Genomic DNA, 15,961 nt, shown 5'->3' with positions numbered 1-15,961 from the left:
ACCAAATCATTGAAAGGCCTGAGCCAGAAATAATATTCATCAAAGGCTTACTCCCTTATGGGTTTTGTCTAAAGTAGTCTCTAAAGATGTACAATACTGCCAGCTTTTTCACCCAGCAGGACAGACCACTACCGCATATAAACACAATAGAGCCTTTCAAGAGCGATAAGTAGAAACCTTATTCCCAAACCTAGAGATCAGTTGATATAGAACTCTACAATGGTATCAAAACAACTTAGACATTGGGGGTCATTCTGACCCCGGCGGTCAGAGACCGCCGGGGCCAGGGTCGGTGGGAGCACCGCCGACAGACCGGCGGTGCCCCGCAGGGCATTCTGACTGCAGCAGTTCGGCCGCGGTCAGATGCGGGAAACCGGCGGTCTCCCGCCGGTTTCCCGCTGCCCTGCAGAATCCTCCATGGCCCTACCGCCATCCTGTTCCTGGCGGGTCTCCCGCCAGGAACAGGATGGCGGTAGGGGGTGCCGCGGGGCCCCTGGGAGCTCCTGCAGTGCCCATGCCAATGGCATGGGCACTGCAGGGGCCCCCGTAAGAGGGCCCCACAAAGTATTTCAGTGTCTGCTATGCAGACACTGAAATACGCGACGGGTGCCACTGCACCCGTCGCACATTCCCACTACGCCGGCTCAATTCTGAGCCGTCGTCCTCGTGGGAAGGTTGATTTGCCCTGGGCTGGCGGGCGGCCTTTTGGCGGCCGCCCGCCAGCCCAGGGCAAATCACAAAATACCCTCAGTGGTCTTTCGACCGCGGAGCGGTATTTTGGTGGGGGAACTTTGGCGGGCGGCCTCCGCCGCCCGCCGAAGTTAGAATCACCCCCATTGTTTCTTATAATAACCTGTAACGTCACAATAGTTCTCATCTTAATCACTGAAGATGATAACTGAATCATGTTAAAATATAAAGGATAGTAAGATATGTTACATACAATGCCTAATGATATAATTCTTAATTTATTGCTGTTTTATAGGCTGTATAAAACCTTCAAGGATTCCAAATACGTGTACATGCTGTTGGAGGTGTGCCTTGGTGGTGAACTCTGGAGTGTGCTACGGGACACGTGAGCTATTTTTATTGCATTGTTGATTTTATTTACACCAGAACAAGTTATAGATAAAAAGAGGAACAAGCTATTGATTTAACATACCTATTTCGCAAATATTTCAGGTTTGGAAAAAGATTTATATTGAACCCAGCCTTATCGTTGCCTTTGGCAAACTGAGGCCCAGATTTACGACACAGTGGCGCAGCTCGGTGCTGTGCAAAAAATAGCAGCGCTGCACTGATCCACTTTTGCAATGCAGGGATGCGTCGTCTTTACAGGATTATGGTGCACCCCTGTGTTTCCCCATGCGCTAAATTAAGCTGCCTGCGCCAATGCAGGCATCCGTGCTCCATAGTGCAAGGGTGTCTACGTTAAGGGGATAGATTTTTTATGTACAGGAAGGTGGCCCTTTCTGCACATAAACAATCTACAATGGTGATTTGGCACATCTATGTGTGCTGCAAAATGCAGCACACATAGAAGTACCAAAGCATCATTTTGGAATAGTTGATTATGTGCAGGAAGGGACACCATCCTGTACATAAACAATCATTAATGGCCTTTTGCTCCTTCTACATGTTCAGCACACATTGAAGGAGCAAAAAATGAGGAAGAATGAAAAAATTCGTCCTCGTTTCGCCAAGCTAACACCACCGTTTGCCTTCTTGTAAATACTGAGGCAGCGTCAAAAGCAGTGAGTGTTGCAGTGGAACGCCCGCAGCAACACCCATTGCACGCCCCTCTGATGCAGAAAACTGCTTCCAGGGGGACCATATTTACAAGGACGCGTTAGTGCTTCCATGTAAGTACAGCGCTAGAGCCTTGTAAATCTGGCCCAAAGCTTCACGAGCCACGGATAAATAAATATTTTTCAACATAATTCACACAGTGTATGCAGAATGTCCCACTTTTAATATCTCCTCATACTTCGAGAAACAAACATTGCATTGATGTTTAGAGTATTCTGAAATAGCTCCTTTCTGATGGAGTTATTAGTTTCAGTGTAGAGCCCCTTCTGTGCCATCACGGACAAATATTATTTTCGTATTGGGAATGCAGGAGGCCTGTAGAAGGAAGTTGTGATCTGTTTCACATTTTCTGCATTTGAAAAGATTTATATTCCTTTATGTACCTCAACCCTGCACGGTGAACTGGAATTCATTTAAACAACTTGTCTGATCTCCTGTAATTAGTTAGGAAGGTTTCAAGGGCACATAATGTTAGAGTATCATACATCTATTGTTATACAGGGACACATCCATGATTTGAAAGAGAGAAACCCCAGAGAAGGCATAGTTAGAAATGTATTTACATAATTGGACTTGGCTTTCTTCATTGTTGGATAATATAACAGATTGTTGACATATTTATCGACTCATTTAAAGGCTGGCATGGCCCTGCCAGCATGTTGACTATGCATAAGACCTCATCTCCATAGTTCCAGCGGAGGACTACCTACAGAATTTGGAGATCTCTGTAGCGGGGATAATTTTGCTGACATTCCATTTTCTGGTGCAGTAGAAGCACTTTTGGGAAAAATGAGGGCTTTATTAATGAGGCCCTAGCAGCACACTGCCCCACCAGAGCATCATCTTTTTTGACGTAGTGGTGGCACTGTGTGCCAGCCCATATTTACAAGGTCATGCCAAGCCACCTTGCGTGGCTTTTCTTGGCTTTGTAAATATGGACCCCTTTCATGCATAACACAGCGTGAAAGGGGCTTTCCATTGGTGTTGATTGGGATATTCCCACGCAACACCCATGGGACCCAAAGGAATCTGACGTATTCCCAGATTTACAAGTCTGGAAATGCGTCAAATTCCTATGCCACCTCAGGGGGAAATATCTTTATTTCTCCCTTTTTTGTCTTCTATGTGTGCTGCATTCCACCTCGTGTGACTGCTTTTGTGCAGGAAGGTCTCCCTTCCTGCTCAAAAACAATCATCCTCACAATGCAGGCATCCTTGCACCATGGTGCAAGTGCTTGCGTTGGTGCTAAGCAGAAATTTGTGTGCCAGCACCGGGGGAGAGGACAGAAGTGTTGTATCTTGTAGATATGGCACATTTCTGCCCTGCACCACGGGCCTCGTAAATGAGTCCATGAATGTCAAACATACCATGATCTCATATCCACCTATTTGTTCAGTTTAATTTCCAGAAACTATCTCCCCAATCAGGGTTTGTTTCTAAATATAAAAATATCAATTACCCTGACTGACATGCTGGGAGTTTTCTCCCAGTGCATGTTTTTTTTTTTTTTTTCTATTCGCATCCGCCAGTCTTTTCCTGCCAACTATGACTAGGAAAAATGTGCATGGTACAAAGATGGGATACCAAATCAAAGTTTTCAGGTGGGGGAAACAACTGAGCCTCTGCTCCCAGAAAGAAACCTAGATGTCCCGACCCTAAATGAGTTGGGTGAATCATAAGTGTGGCAGGTCAGGACCTCTGCCGAATTACAGCAGAGGTCCCCTTTTATCAAACTCTCAGTGATTGCCTAAGAGGTTCCTCTAGCCCCTGGCAGCCGCTAGGCCACTTAGTGGGAAAAGTCCTTCAATGAAAGACCACCCGATGTATTGAAAGATCCCACTGTGGAAGAAGCACTTTCATAAAAACTTAATGGCAGGTGGAGTACAATGTTGTTGAGGTCCTCTTTGCATTTTCTATATTTCAGAAACAAATCCACAAAGTGGGTGCGTGTTTTTGAAGTAAAAACATGACCCTCACATACTGAACTGTTTTCACAGTGGGGCTATTGATGGTTTTCCTGATCCTCTATTCCTTTTCCCTGGTCAGGAAAATGTGAATCAGGAGGACCACTCTAAAAAACTGGAGGTTCTGATGCACTGAAACAGACATCTCAGTAGCAAATCGACTGCTGCCAATGACTATGTGCATGCAGACCTGGTGGAGGCTCCTCAACCCTGAGGTTGGGTGGGAGGGAATGACGCTGCTTTCCAGTTGAGCTCCTCAGACAAACTGTATTGGAGCCTCTAAAGTTTGCTTGTATTTGTTTTGCCTTTTTCCCCTTTAAAATACCTATTTAAAATAGTTGTTTTGAAAAACTGCAAGTTTTTATTAAAATATGTGCTGGTAGTGGTATAGGCAGCCATAGACTAGCATGGACACATCATATGGTTTAGACACCCATATTTCACAGGAAAATGCGGGTAACAGTACATTTACTGCATTTACCACACAATATGCATACTTAGCATATATTGCAGATATCACACACACTCTACTTTGACCCCTTCACTGCTGAGGCTTTTTTTCACTCCAGTGTTGAACTCTTTTTTGCTATGTGGGGTAATTTACGCCTCCAGAACTTTTTTTACATATAAGGGCCCATATTTATACTTTTTGACGCTAAACTGCGCTAACGCAGTTTAGCGTCAAAAAATTTTGCGCCGTCTAACGCCATTCTGAAGCGCCATGCGGGCGCCGTATTTATGGAATGGCGTTAGCCGGCGCAAGCGGACCGGCGCTGCCTGGTGTGCGTGGAAAAAAACCACGTACACCAGACAGCGCCGGCGTAGGGGGAAAATGGCGTATGGGCGTCTTAAAATGGGGCAAGTCAGGTTACGTCGAAAAAATCGTCGTAACCCGACTTGCGCCATTTTTTTTCGACGCCCATCCCCCATCAACATGACTCCTATCATTGTAAAGATAGGAGTCATGCCCCCTTGCCCAATGGCCATGCCCAGGGGACTTATGTCCCCTGGGCATGGTCATTGGGCATAGTGGCATGTAGGGGGGCACAAATCAGGCCCCCCTATGCCACCCAAAAAATAAAACAAAAATATAAAAAATAATACTTACCTGAACTTACCGGAATGTCCCTGGGGTGGGTCCCTCCATCCTTGGGTGTCCTCCTGGGGTGGGCAGGGGTGGCAGGGGGGGTCCCTGGGGGCAGGGGAGGGCACTGTGGGCTCATTTTGAGCCCACTTGTCCCTTAACGCCATCCCTGACCCAGGCGTTAAAAAGCGGCGCAAATGCGCCGTTTTTGGCCACGCCCACTCCTGGGCGTCATTTTTGCCCGGGAGTATAAATACCACGTAAAGGCCTGGGAGTCATTTTTTAAGACGGGAACGCCTCCCTTGCATCTCATTAACGCAAGGAAGGGGTTCACGCTAAAAAATGACGCACACTCCGGGCACTTTGGCGCCCGAAGCGTCTAACGCCATAGTATAAATATGGCGTTAGTTGGCGTTGGTTTTGCGTCGAATTTGCGTCGAAAAAAACAACGCAAATTCGGCGCAAACGGAGTATAAATACGGGCCAAGGTTTCCACACAAAATCTGCATCCTTTTTCCCAGACAACATCATGGCGATTCTATAGGTACTCAGGGTTTGTGGATTTCTCTTGGTGGGACTGAGAAAATAGCCAAAATAAAGAGCAATATTTCGATTTTTTGGAACAATGGGAAAAAGTGCTGCACTAGAAAGTGCCTACTTTCTTGCCTATAAATGGCATCAATAAAACGTTTGCTATGCTAAAATCATCAGTTTCCCAGCTTTCATAAACATGCACAGCTGGTTAAAAAACATTTCTTTAACTACAGGTTTGGTATTTTTCTTTATGGTAGCCCATTTTTAATGTTTGTGCTATCAACCAACTTCTACTTTTTGGTAGTGTTCACGCGTCCCTTTATAATAAATTATTACACATTGGGACTCGTTTTAGGCCGATGAATCTTTTGACCCTGTTGAGAGACACCTTGGGACGAGATATCTAATTAACATATCAATCGATACGTCAATAATGTCATCAATACTTATCACAACAATGCAATTCACTTTAGTCAATGACATTTAATTAACTCAAGACAACACCATAATCTTTCAGTCATGAATAACCACACCAGTTTAGTATAATTCTAGTAATATTTATTCCCTATTTGTTACAATACTACTAGCATGTTTATTAGTCTCAAAACCAATAAGTACAATAATATAGTCACAATATGGCAACTCTGATAAGATTTCATCAAAGCAAGAACCACAAACATCAGAACATAGCAAAGTGTGAACATAAACTATTTTAGTAGAGTATCGTCAACAAAGCATTGATTCAGTCATTTGTCTATTTGCATCAGTTTAGTGAACCCTTCTCACCTAACCTCGAATTAGCATTGGCATGTGGGGCTTCATGCAAAACAATTTAGTAACACCAGTTTGGAAAACATCTAGCTGTGGTCTCTGTCAAAAGGGAAGCAGTTGGTACCTAGAAAGGAAAAGCAAACACAATCACAATTTCATTGTCATATAGTTACCCTCCAAGTTTGAGTCAGCACTCAGGTTCGGTCATCGTTTTCAGGACATCAGTTTATTCGCCATCAGTCAGGAACTCAGCTCTCAGGCAAGTAAGGGGCACTTCCCTCATAAGGAGGTAAAGTGTAAATGGGCAATCTAAGGGCAAGGATGGTTCTAAATAAATCAGTCCGTCACTAATAAAAGTGACAACGTTTCTGGATCATAAAATATAGCAACAGCATCTCCCCCTCTCCTAGTCTCCTACTCCCTAATTCTAATTCACTTCCTGGTGACAGGGGTTTTTATCCCCTTTTCGTTGTACATTCCCCTAAAATCTAGTTGGACAAAAGTTGCACCCCACCCTCTTTAACCAATTAGAAAACACATTATGTCATTAAATCATTCACCCGCATTAGTTCTCAGGCAGTTTATTGGTTCATATGATTGACGTCTTCAGAGGTAGAATGTCCGGTATGATTTCATCCTTTTGTAATTCTTTGCGCATCTTTGGTCAGTAGCTCCATTGTCTGTACTGGTTTGGTCGACCTTGTGTTTAACATCAGTCTACACTGTTGCATTTAGCTAGTACATTTCTACAAGCAATATGAATTTTCAGGAGAATGGATCTACTATAGTTACATTTAGCTTCTAGTTTGGAGAAAAAAACAAGAGTTCATGTCCTTTAGCGAGTCAGCATACTGCACGTTGGAAAAACACATTTAATATGAGAATCAGGCAGCTAGGCCTCGACTCATGCTAACTAAGGCCTACAAGATTTATTAGCAAAACTTTAATAACATAATCATTAATAATTAGTATAAAACTATTCTTTCATATAATATTTTATCAACATTATTCAGTTTCATTAGTCCCCGTATACATTGACGGCCACTCCCCGTGGTCACATTTCAAGTGCACCTTTTGGTAAAACATGTTAATACAGTTTCTATGTGGCATTATTATACATTAGTTGATAAGCATTTCATGTTAATATAGATTATATAAACTACGCTCTCTCAGTCCCTCCTCTGATTACCCTAGTCATCACACAAACCTTTCCCTTTCAACCTTTCACTTTAAATTTTTCACTTTGCGCATGATGTGCATTTCAACATCTTGCCCCTTGTGTGAACTTTCCCAAATTTCATGAAACATTTTCTCCCTTTCATTTTCTTCATTTCTTTTGCTTTGTTTTGCCCAATTCCTTTTTATTCTTTCATTAATTTTGCATGCTCCCCATAAACCCAATAAACAGATCAGGACAATTAATAGACCCCCTAATATTTTTGCAAGAACCCCATTCCAAATATTACTATACCAGCTCCCTACTCTGGCAATTCCCTTTCCCACTTTCTCCCAAACTCCAGGTTCCTTCAGTTCCTTCAAATCTGCTCTATCCCTTGTTAGGTTAGTAAGCATACCTCTAATCTTTCTACTATTGTCAGGAATGAACGAACAACAATGGCGCTCGTTAAGCATCTTACAGACTCCGCTGCTCTCTGCTAAAGAATGTCTAAAGCAAGCCGATTTTGAAGAGTCATAGCTCTTTCCGCAGCAAGTTCAGTATCCATCAGGAGTATACCCCCTGTGAAGTTTGTCAGCATGTTATCCACAATAGTAGACAACTTTCGAATCTTTATGGAGTTTAAAATAACCCCTACTGAAGGAATTATGGCTCCAAATATGTCACCAACGACAGCAGCCGCAGTCTCTCTCTTTTGTCTTGTATGTTGTAATTCAGATATTTTAGGTATTTGCTTTAAGTCATAAATCTGGTAAATCTTTGTGAAAACTATCCCCAAATAACATGTCCCATACCATCCCTTAGGGAGACGGTAATAAGCATTAAGTCCACATATATAGTAGATCCCAGGGATTGCTGGATCCTGTCCATTTAACATGAATGTCCACTTACTCTGAAACAAAAACACATGCCTGCATTTACTCGTTCCCACAAATAAAGTGTCATGCTCAGATTTTGGCCTATATATATACAAAGCCTACCTATATGTAATGCATCTATAGCTAATTTGCCCTGCGTCTTTATTGTGGTGTAACCATAATCATTTGAATATGTGCGTTTCTCTAATCCCTTTTCTAGCCTTTCTTTCAGTGCTTTGTGTCTATCATCAGTGTGATCTACAAAGCTCTTCTCTACAGGCGTTAATAAGCATGTCAGATTGTTGTGGTGCGCATAAGCCGTCCCAAATGTTAGTGTTGGCTCAAAGAATCCTCAAACTAATTTTATACCATATTCCTTAGCTAATTTGTTCAGAAACTCAATCACAGGCACAAAGGAAAACACTACACCTGAACTAGAGTAAAAATATTGCACATGTTCCTGGTCATAGAATCTTGTGAGTAGCAACCTACAGCTTATCCCATATGTTAAAGGCAGACTATGGTAGGTGACCCCTTCTTGTACTGATGAAGGAACCTTTGTGCACACATAACAGTTTCTCGCATCCATTGTATCAACATACTCATTCAGCAACCGATAGAAGACATTAGTAGAAAATTCTCCTTTTGAATTAGTTCCCTCATGCAAATATTTTGTATCTTGCACACACAATACTTAAAATAACACTTAACCAACCACACACCTTTTGCTACTACCTCTAGTGTAAGCCATGATCTGTAAAGAATCAGATAGCAGAATAACTCAAAACAATCAATTTGAGGATGATTTTAAAAGCTCTCTTTTTTTTTATTTTTAGAGCAAAGTTTCTTTTTCTCTCTGCGCGTATTTACAGTGTTTCACTCTCCTCAGGACCCTTTTGTCAAATCAGGTTAGCAGCTTGTCATAATCGGTTTTTCAAAGTCAAATCAGGTTTCGAATGTCACATCCGGTAATTTATCAGTTTCTTTTTCTCAGATTTTCAGCTTTCAATTTCAGTTTCAATTCTAACACAGTCTCTTTCTCTGTTTAAATTCAGGTACCGTAGTATTGGCCTGGTACCGCTCGATCAAAGCAGAACGCTAAGAGTTCTTGTTGCCATTCAGATGTCGTTGCATATGCCCATTCAGGACCTGCGTACCTTCTGTTCGCGACTCTTTTTCTTTTCAGTCTGCGTTCGCTTTGCAACTCTCCTTCACTAGGATCCTCCTTTCTAGTTGTATCAATTCTTCCTCTATTGTTTCACCTGAAACGACCTTTTCTCTTGCAGCTTGTTTCTTTGGCCAGTTATCACCTTTATGCGTTTTCTTCCTGCTTGGCTTTTGAGCACGCTGAACAGCACCCTCCTCTTGTGCTATGGTGTTTTCTCTTGATGGACCTGCAATTGGCTTGGGAGGGGTTAGTATGCTTTGATCTCCCTCTGCTCTTTCCCCCTCATCTTCAGGGTCTGTAACGGGCTCAAGTTCCAACCTGTATCCATCTACTTCTGGGAGAACCTCTCCTTGACTTAGTTCTCCTGCTGCCCCCACTGAGATAAGCTCATTGTCACCTCTCTCGAACTTGTTTACTGTTTCAGGGACTAAGCCGTCCTCAGTGGGCTCTCCTTCAGTCTCAGTTTCCCTTTCAGTATTCTCCGTCCCTGAGACTTCCTTCTCTGGAATTGCTGAGTCGGAAACTTCAAGTTCCTCATCAGTTGGACATGTCACCTTCTTTGTGTGACTGGCATGTATCCAGTTTGGAACACCTGCACATTTCACAGCAATGGTTGTTGTCAGTATTACTTGATATGGCCCCTTCCAGCGTGGCTCCAAACACGACTTCCTCACGTGTTTCTTGACAACCACCCAATTACCGGCTTGCAGGTGTGACCTGGATCATTGATCAGTGGCAATGTGTTAGCCTCCACCTGGCGGGAAAAAGAGTGGACCACATCAGCCAGACCCTTGCAGTAGTCCTACACCATCTAATCCGTGATATTCAGAAGAGCATTTGCAGGTACTGCGGGCAACCTCATAGCTCTGCCCATGAGTATCTCAGGGGGGGATAGTCCTGTCTTTTTATCAGGTGTGTTTCTCATTGACATCAGAACTAAGGGCAATGCATCTGGCCACTTCATGTTGGTAGCTGGGTACATTTTTGCCATTCTCGACTTCAAGGTACCATTCATCTGTTCCACTAGTCCTGATGCTTCGGGCGGTAGCTACAGCGCAGCTTCTGCTCAATGTCTAATGCAGCACACAAGAGCTTTATCACCTCATTATCGAAGTGTCTGCCCCTATCTGATTCTAAAGAGACCGGAAATCCGAACTGTGGTATTAACTCTCTAAGCAACAGCTTTGCTACTGTGAGACTGTCATTTCTACGTGTAGGGTCAGCTTCAATCCAGTGAATGAAAACACAAACAATCACCAACACATACCTCAAGCCTCCACACACAGGCATCTCACTGAAATCCATCTGCATCTTGCTAAACGGACCTCCAGCTCTCCCTATGTGGCTCAAAGTAACCACAGTCCCTTTTCCTGCATTCATCTGTTGACAGATGATGCACCTGTGACAGGTAACCACTGCGGCTTGTCTGAATTTCGGATTGAACCAATCGATTTTCAACATTCTGATCATTGCATCTCTACCAAGGTGAGCCTGACCATGGTAAAGCCTTGCAAATTGTGACAAAAGACTGTTTGGCAAAACCAACTTCCCTTCCTCTGAAACCCACAAGTCGTCAGCTAATTGTACACATTGCATTCTCTGCCAGGAGTGTTTTTACTCTCTGCTAGCACGGCCCTGCAGTGGTTTGAGCTCACCTAATATATCAACCACTCTTAATGCAAAGTTCAAGCATGTTTCATTTTCAGTTTGTGGTAACAATTCCCACTGATACTTGAACGATATACAGTTCAAAGCACAAAATCTTGACACAAAGTCCTGTGACTTAACATGAGAATTGCATTTCACCACGACAATTTCAAGACGTAACTGAATTGCATGCAACAAATCCTTAATTTGTTTGCCATTTTTCACTGGTGAGCCAGAAGAGGTCATAAAACCCCTCTGTGACCATAATTGACCAAAATCATGTACGATTCCAAATCCGTATCTGCTGTCAGTATAGATAGTGACTTTCAGGTTTACAGCTGAGTGGCATGCCTTAGTAAGGGCAATTAGTTCAGCCACTTGTGCAGAGTACACTCTCTCGAGCCAGGACGCTTCTAGAATATCGGTGATTGTACACACAGCATAACCAGCTCTCAGTATTCCGACTGAGTCTCTCAAGCATGATCCATCAACAAACATAATGTAATCATTTTCTTCTAACTGTGTATCTTTGATGTCAGGTCTGGGTTTGGTGCTTAGTTCTGTTACCTCAAGACAGTCATGCTCCACTTCCTCCGTATTGCTAATCTCAGCATTTTCAATAGGAAGTAGAGTTGCCGGATTAAATATTGTACACCTCTTCAAAGAAACATTTGGAGACCCCAGTATAATGGTCTCATATCTCGATAACCTAGCATTTGTCATATGTTGAGTCTTAGTTCGGGTTAACAGAATTTCAACTGAATGTGGAACCATTACTGTTAGGGGATGTCCCATCACTATGCCTTCACAATGTGTGAGGCTCTGACCAACTGCTGCAACTGCGCGCAAACAACCTGGTAAGGCTGCTGTGACTGGGTCCAAAGTAGCTGAAAAATATGCTACTGGGCGGTTTGCACCTCCATGGACCTGTGTTAAGACAGACAAAGAACAAGCATCACGTTCATGACAAAACAGTAGGAAAGGCTTTGTATACTCAGGCATACCTAAAGCTGGTGCCCTACACATGCACTCTCTCAATTCCATGAATACCTTAAGCTCTTCCTCAGACAGGATTATGGTATTTGGGTCATCCTTAACTTCCTTGCCTGTCAGTTTTATCAATGGCTTAGAAATAATCGAAAAGTTGGGAATTCACTGACGACAGTAGCCCACCGTTCCCAAAAACATCCTGACATCTCTCTTTGTTGTCGGGGGGTTCATCTGCAGTATGGCTGTTACCCTTTCTTTTGATATTCTCCTGGATCCTTTCTCAATCATGTGCCCTAAGTACTTTACCTCTTTCTGACAGTACTGCAGTTTCTTTGGGGACACTTTATGTCCGTTCTTTCCCAAATGGTTCAATAAGGCAATTGTGTCATACCTATAGTCGTCTTTTGTTCTGGATGCAATCAGCAAGTCATCAATGTACTGTACCAGAGTCGAACTGAAATGCAGTTCTAACTACTCTAAGTCCTTCATCAATATCTGATTGAAGATAGATGGTGACTCAGAAAACCCTTGAGGAATTCTGCACCAACTGTACACCTTGTCCAGGAATTTGAAACTGAAGAGAAATTGGCTGTCCTCATGAAGAGGCACCGAAAAGAATGCTTGTGACAGGTCCACAACAGTGAACCACTCTGCATCAAATGGAACCTGAAACATGATCACTGCTGGATTTGGCACTATGGGGCAACATTTTACCACAATATCGTTTATTTTCCTCAAATCCTGTACAATTCGAACCTTCCCACAAGGCTTTTTCAGACCCATTATTAGTGAATTACATGGGCTGCACATCACTTCTTTCAGAACTCCTTGTTTTACAAAGTCCACAATTATCTGCGACACCTGAATAAGGACATCTTGTGCCATGTGGTACTGCAGCACCTGAGGAAACACTGCGTTCGGCTTAACCTGTACCTTAACTGGTTCTATTCCCTTTATCAGTCCTACTTCTTTTCCTGTCAGGTCCCACACCTTCTCGTCACTGTTCCCTGAAACTCGGGTGGCAAGTCAGTCACTGTAAGCATTGGGAATAAAGTTATCAGAGGGTAGTCTTTGTTTGTACTTTCCGACTCTAGGTCTGTAAATTGTCCATCGTCCCCTTCATCATCACTGTTTGTCTGCGCTTCAATCCCTTCATTTGAACAGGTAATTGAACATTTTGTTTTGCACAGTAAGTCTCTTCGCAATAGGGATACGGGACTAGAATCACAGACTACAAATTTATGTAATCCCTGAAAGTTGCCAATCTCAACTTGCACTGGGTCTGTAATCAGGTTTGTCAGATACTGATTTGCCGCACCAACCACCCTTATGGTACGTCCTGAAAGTGGTCATTTCAGAACCTCTGCACTTCTGACTGTAGAGCTGTGTCAAATAGGAATGAAACCTTGTGACCCATCACCTTACGCTCTACATATGGTCCCCTCTGATCTACTTCTAGGGACGCTGCAAGCCTGCACTCTTCACTGTCTGAACTATCATCCGACCATTCATCATTTATTCCATCCTCAAAACGCAATGGGAACTGTTGCACTGTATTATTTTGACTCATCATTTGGCCTGTGACCTGCTGAGGAAGCATCACCTGTTGCTGTCCCATTGGAGCTAATGGTAATTGCATTTGCTGTCTAGGTACCATGGGAACATGCTGTTGTACCGGCTGCATTTGTGCTGGTTGAACACGCGGCATTTGTATTTGCTGCCTGGGATGTAACCCCTGCATCTGAACCATGTTATTCTGGAAGTTCTGATTTTGACCTCTCGATTTTTGACCCCTCATATTTTGAAATGTACCGACATCAGTGCTGTGTTGAACGACACCATCATGTACCACATTTGGGCATTCCCGCTTCCAATGCCCCACGCCCCCCGCACGCATGACATGGTGACATCTTTTTCATCCCCTGCGCATAATTTTGAATCACCAGAGTATTTAAATACGGACCGTGATTCACAAAACCCCGACCTCGGCCTCTCGGCTGTGCCTGAAACATGCCATTCCCTTGCGGTTGCTGCTGTACCATCTGTTGGATTCCATTCCCCTGCATACCTGCCTGCGCCGCCTTAATCTGCATCACCATCACTTTCTCTTTCAACTTTCTCTGCTTCAGCTCAATCTCATCACTATAGTATTTCGCATACTGTAACACCTCATCAATCGGCTTCGCTTGCCAACAGATCAAATGATTCTTAATCATCTGGCTAACCTCTGGTCTCAGTCCTTCAACAAATCTGAACACAAGATGGTTCATGTCTTTCGGCTCACTAGTCTCAGTGCCACTCTAATGCTTGAAAGCTTTCAACAACCTCTCATAATAAGCATGGATTGACTCTTTGACCTCCTGTGAGGTCCGGTCGATTTTCTGCCAATCGGTCACTTTCTGCTTCAAAAACTCAATCACTTTATGATAGTACTTCATCACCTCCTCAGGTGGTTCTCCAGTCACCTTATCCCTTGCTGGTTCCTGCGTCGGCCAGTCCACACCTCTCTTGCACTCAAGCCATAAGTCAGGTGGAACAATGATCTCAAACAGGGTATTCAAGTCCTCCCAGAGACATTTCGCAAGGTTCACAAACCTGTCTGTCTGCTGATACCATTCTATTGGTTTCTCCCTCAACCTGGGATAATCATTTGTGAATGATAGGATGTTTCCCCTAGACCACGGTACATGAACTAGAACCCCTCCAGCTGTTTCTCTCGTTGGTAACATCTTTACTGTCCCAGTGTCCGGTGAGGCTTTAGCCTGATTTGATTCTGGACTGTTACTTTTCTCCTTATCTCTTTTCTTTGCCCATCTGCCTTCCCATTTTTCTAATGCACCCCAGATTTGCGCACTTTGTAGTATTTCTTTAAGATGCGCTTTCATTCCAGTAGATCTCATGTGGTCAAAGTTTTTAGAATCAAAGTCTAATCTCTAGCTTCTTTTCAAATGTTTAGTATTCTCAATATCAATGTTGTACTTATCCGCCAGGTTTGCCAACCTCTGGTGCACCTTGCCCACTTCCTTAGTGATTTTGGGGCACAGATATCTCAATTCTGCTTCTGTGTATGACTCTAATCTACTTACCTCCATTGTCCCTTCTACTAGTTCCGCAGCTTCCACGCCCAATCTCACAAAGTTCAGATATTCATCCCTTTCTGGCTTATCTGTAGTTACCGCAGTATTTTGTGAAGCGTAAGTCTTTTCTAACCACTCGTTCAACTGTTGCACAGAAAAGCCTTGCAGTGAAATATTCCCTGCATGCATCATTGGCGACTGAGAGGTATTTGTACTTATTTTCTGTGGGGTTAGCACACCCAACCCTGCTTTGCCTCATTGCCTCCAAAGATGTCTCAATTGGACTAAGGTCTAGCAAAGACCTGGGTCCTTCAGCTGATTGCTCTCTTGGTGCCATTAATTGGGGAGCTCCTATGGTCTCTCCTCTTATTGCCTCTTGGGTCATTACTCCCTGATCACACATACCAGGCTTACCCTGCGCATATAATGGTACCGGGGGACCAACTGTAATTGGTAATGATATGGCAGCTGGTGTCTGACCTGGTCCCAAACCCTGTGGAGCAGTGACTCCCAAAGCTTGGCTCACTGTGGCTGGTGCAGGTACTAACAGAGGTCCTGCCGCTGGACTATAACCTGGAATCAGCTGTTGCTGCGGAAGCAATTGCGGAGTTGGATCAATCTGCACTAACCTCGATTTTGTATATATCGGATCAGGCGGCACCATCAGACTCGTAGTAGTCTCTAGTACTGGGACGTCCGGATAAATCCTCTGTATCTGCGGTGGAGGTTGCAACTGTATCTGTGTGTCTGGCGCAGTGGGTACACTGACACCATTCTGTATCAAAACCGTATCACTAGTCTGCACTGTATTTGCAACTTCCTTACTCTGTGTCTGGTTCCCAGGACCCGCACTAGTGCTCGGGGCATTGTCATCTATTGCAT

General features: G+C 43.7%; 1 protein-coding gene across 4 annotated transcripts in view; it reads left to right on the top strand.

The window, feature by feature from the left end:
- The window catches only part of LOC138300782 (cGMP-dependent protein kinase 2-like), a 3,513,105-nt gene that overhangs the window by 2,547,009 nt on the left and 950,135 nt on the right, over positions 1 to 15,961 (top strand). For all 4 annotated transcript variants that reach the window (XM_069240551.1, XM_069240553.1, XM_069240554.1 and 1 more), the window contains exon 13: positions 986 to 1,075. In XM_069240551.1, the coding sequence (XP_069096652.1) occupies positions 986 to 1,075 (90 nt within the window). The remainder of the gene's footprint in view (positions 1 to 985; positions 1,076 to 15,961) is intronic.

This window comes from Pleurodeles waltl, chromosome 6, assembly GCF_031143425.1.
Source record: "Pleurodeles waltl isolate 20211129_DDA chromosome 6, aPleWal1.hap1.20221129, whole genome shotgun sequence".
In the NCBI taxonomy this organism is placed as follows: Eukaryota; Metazoa; Chordata; class Amphibia; order Caudata; family Salamandridae; genus Pleurodeles; species Pleurodeles waltl.
The sequence above is the reverse complement of the archived record's forward strand: the minus strand, read 5'-3'. Positions and strand labels throughout refer to the sequence as shown.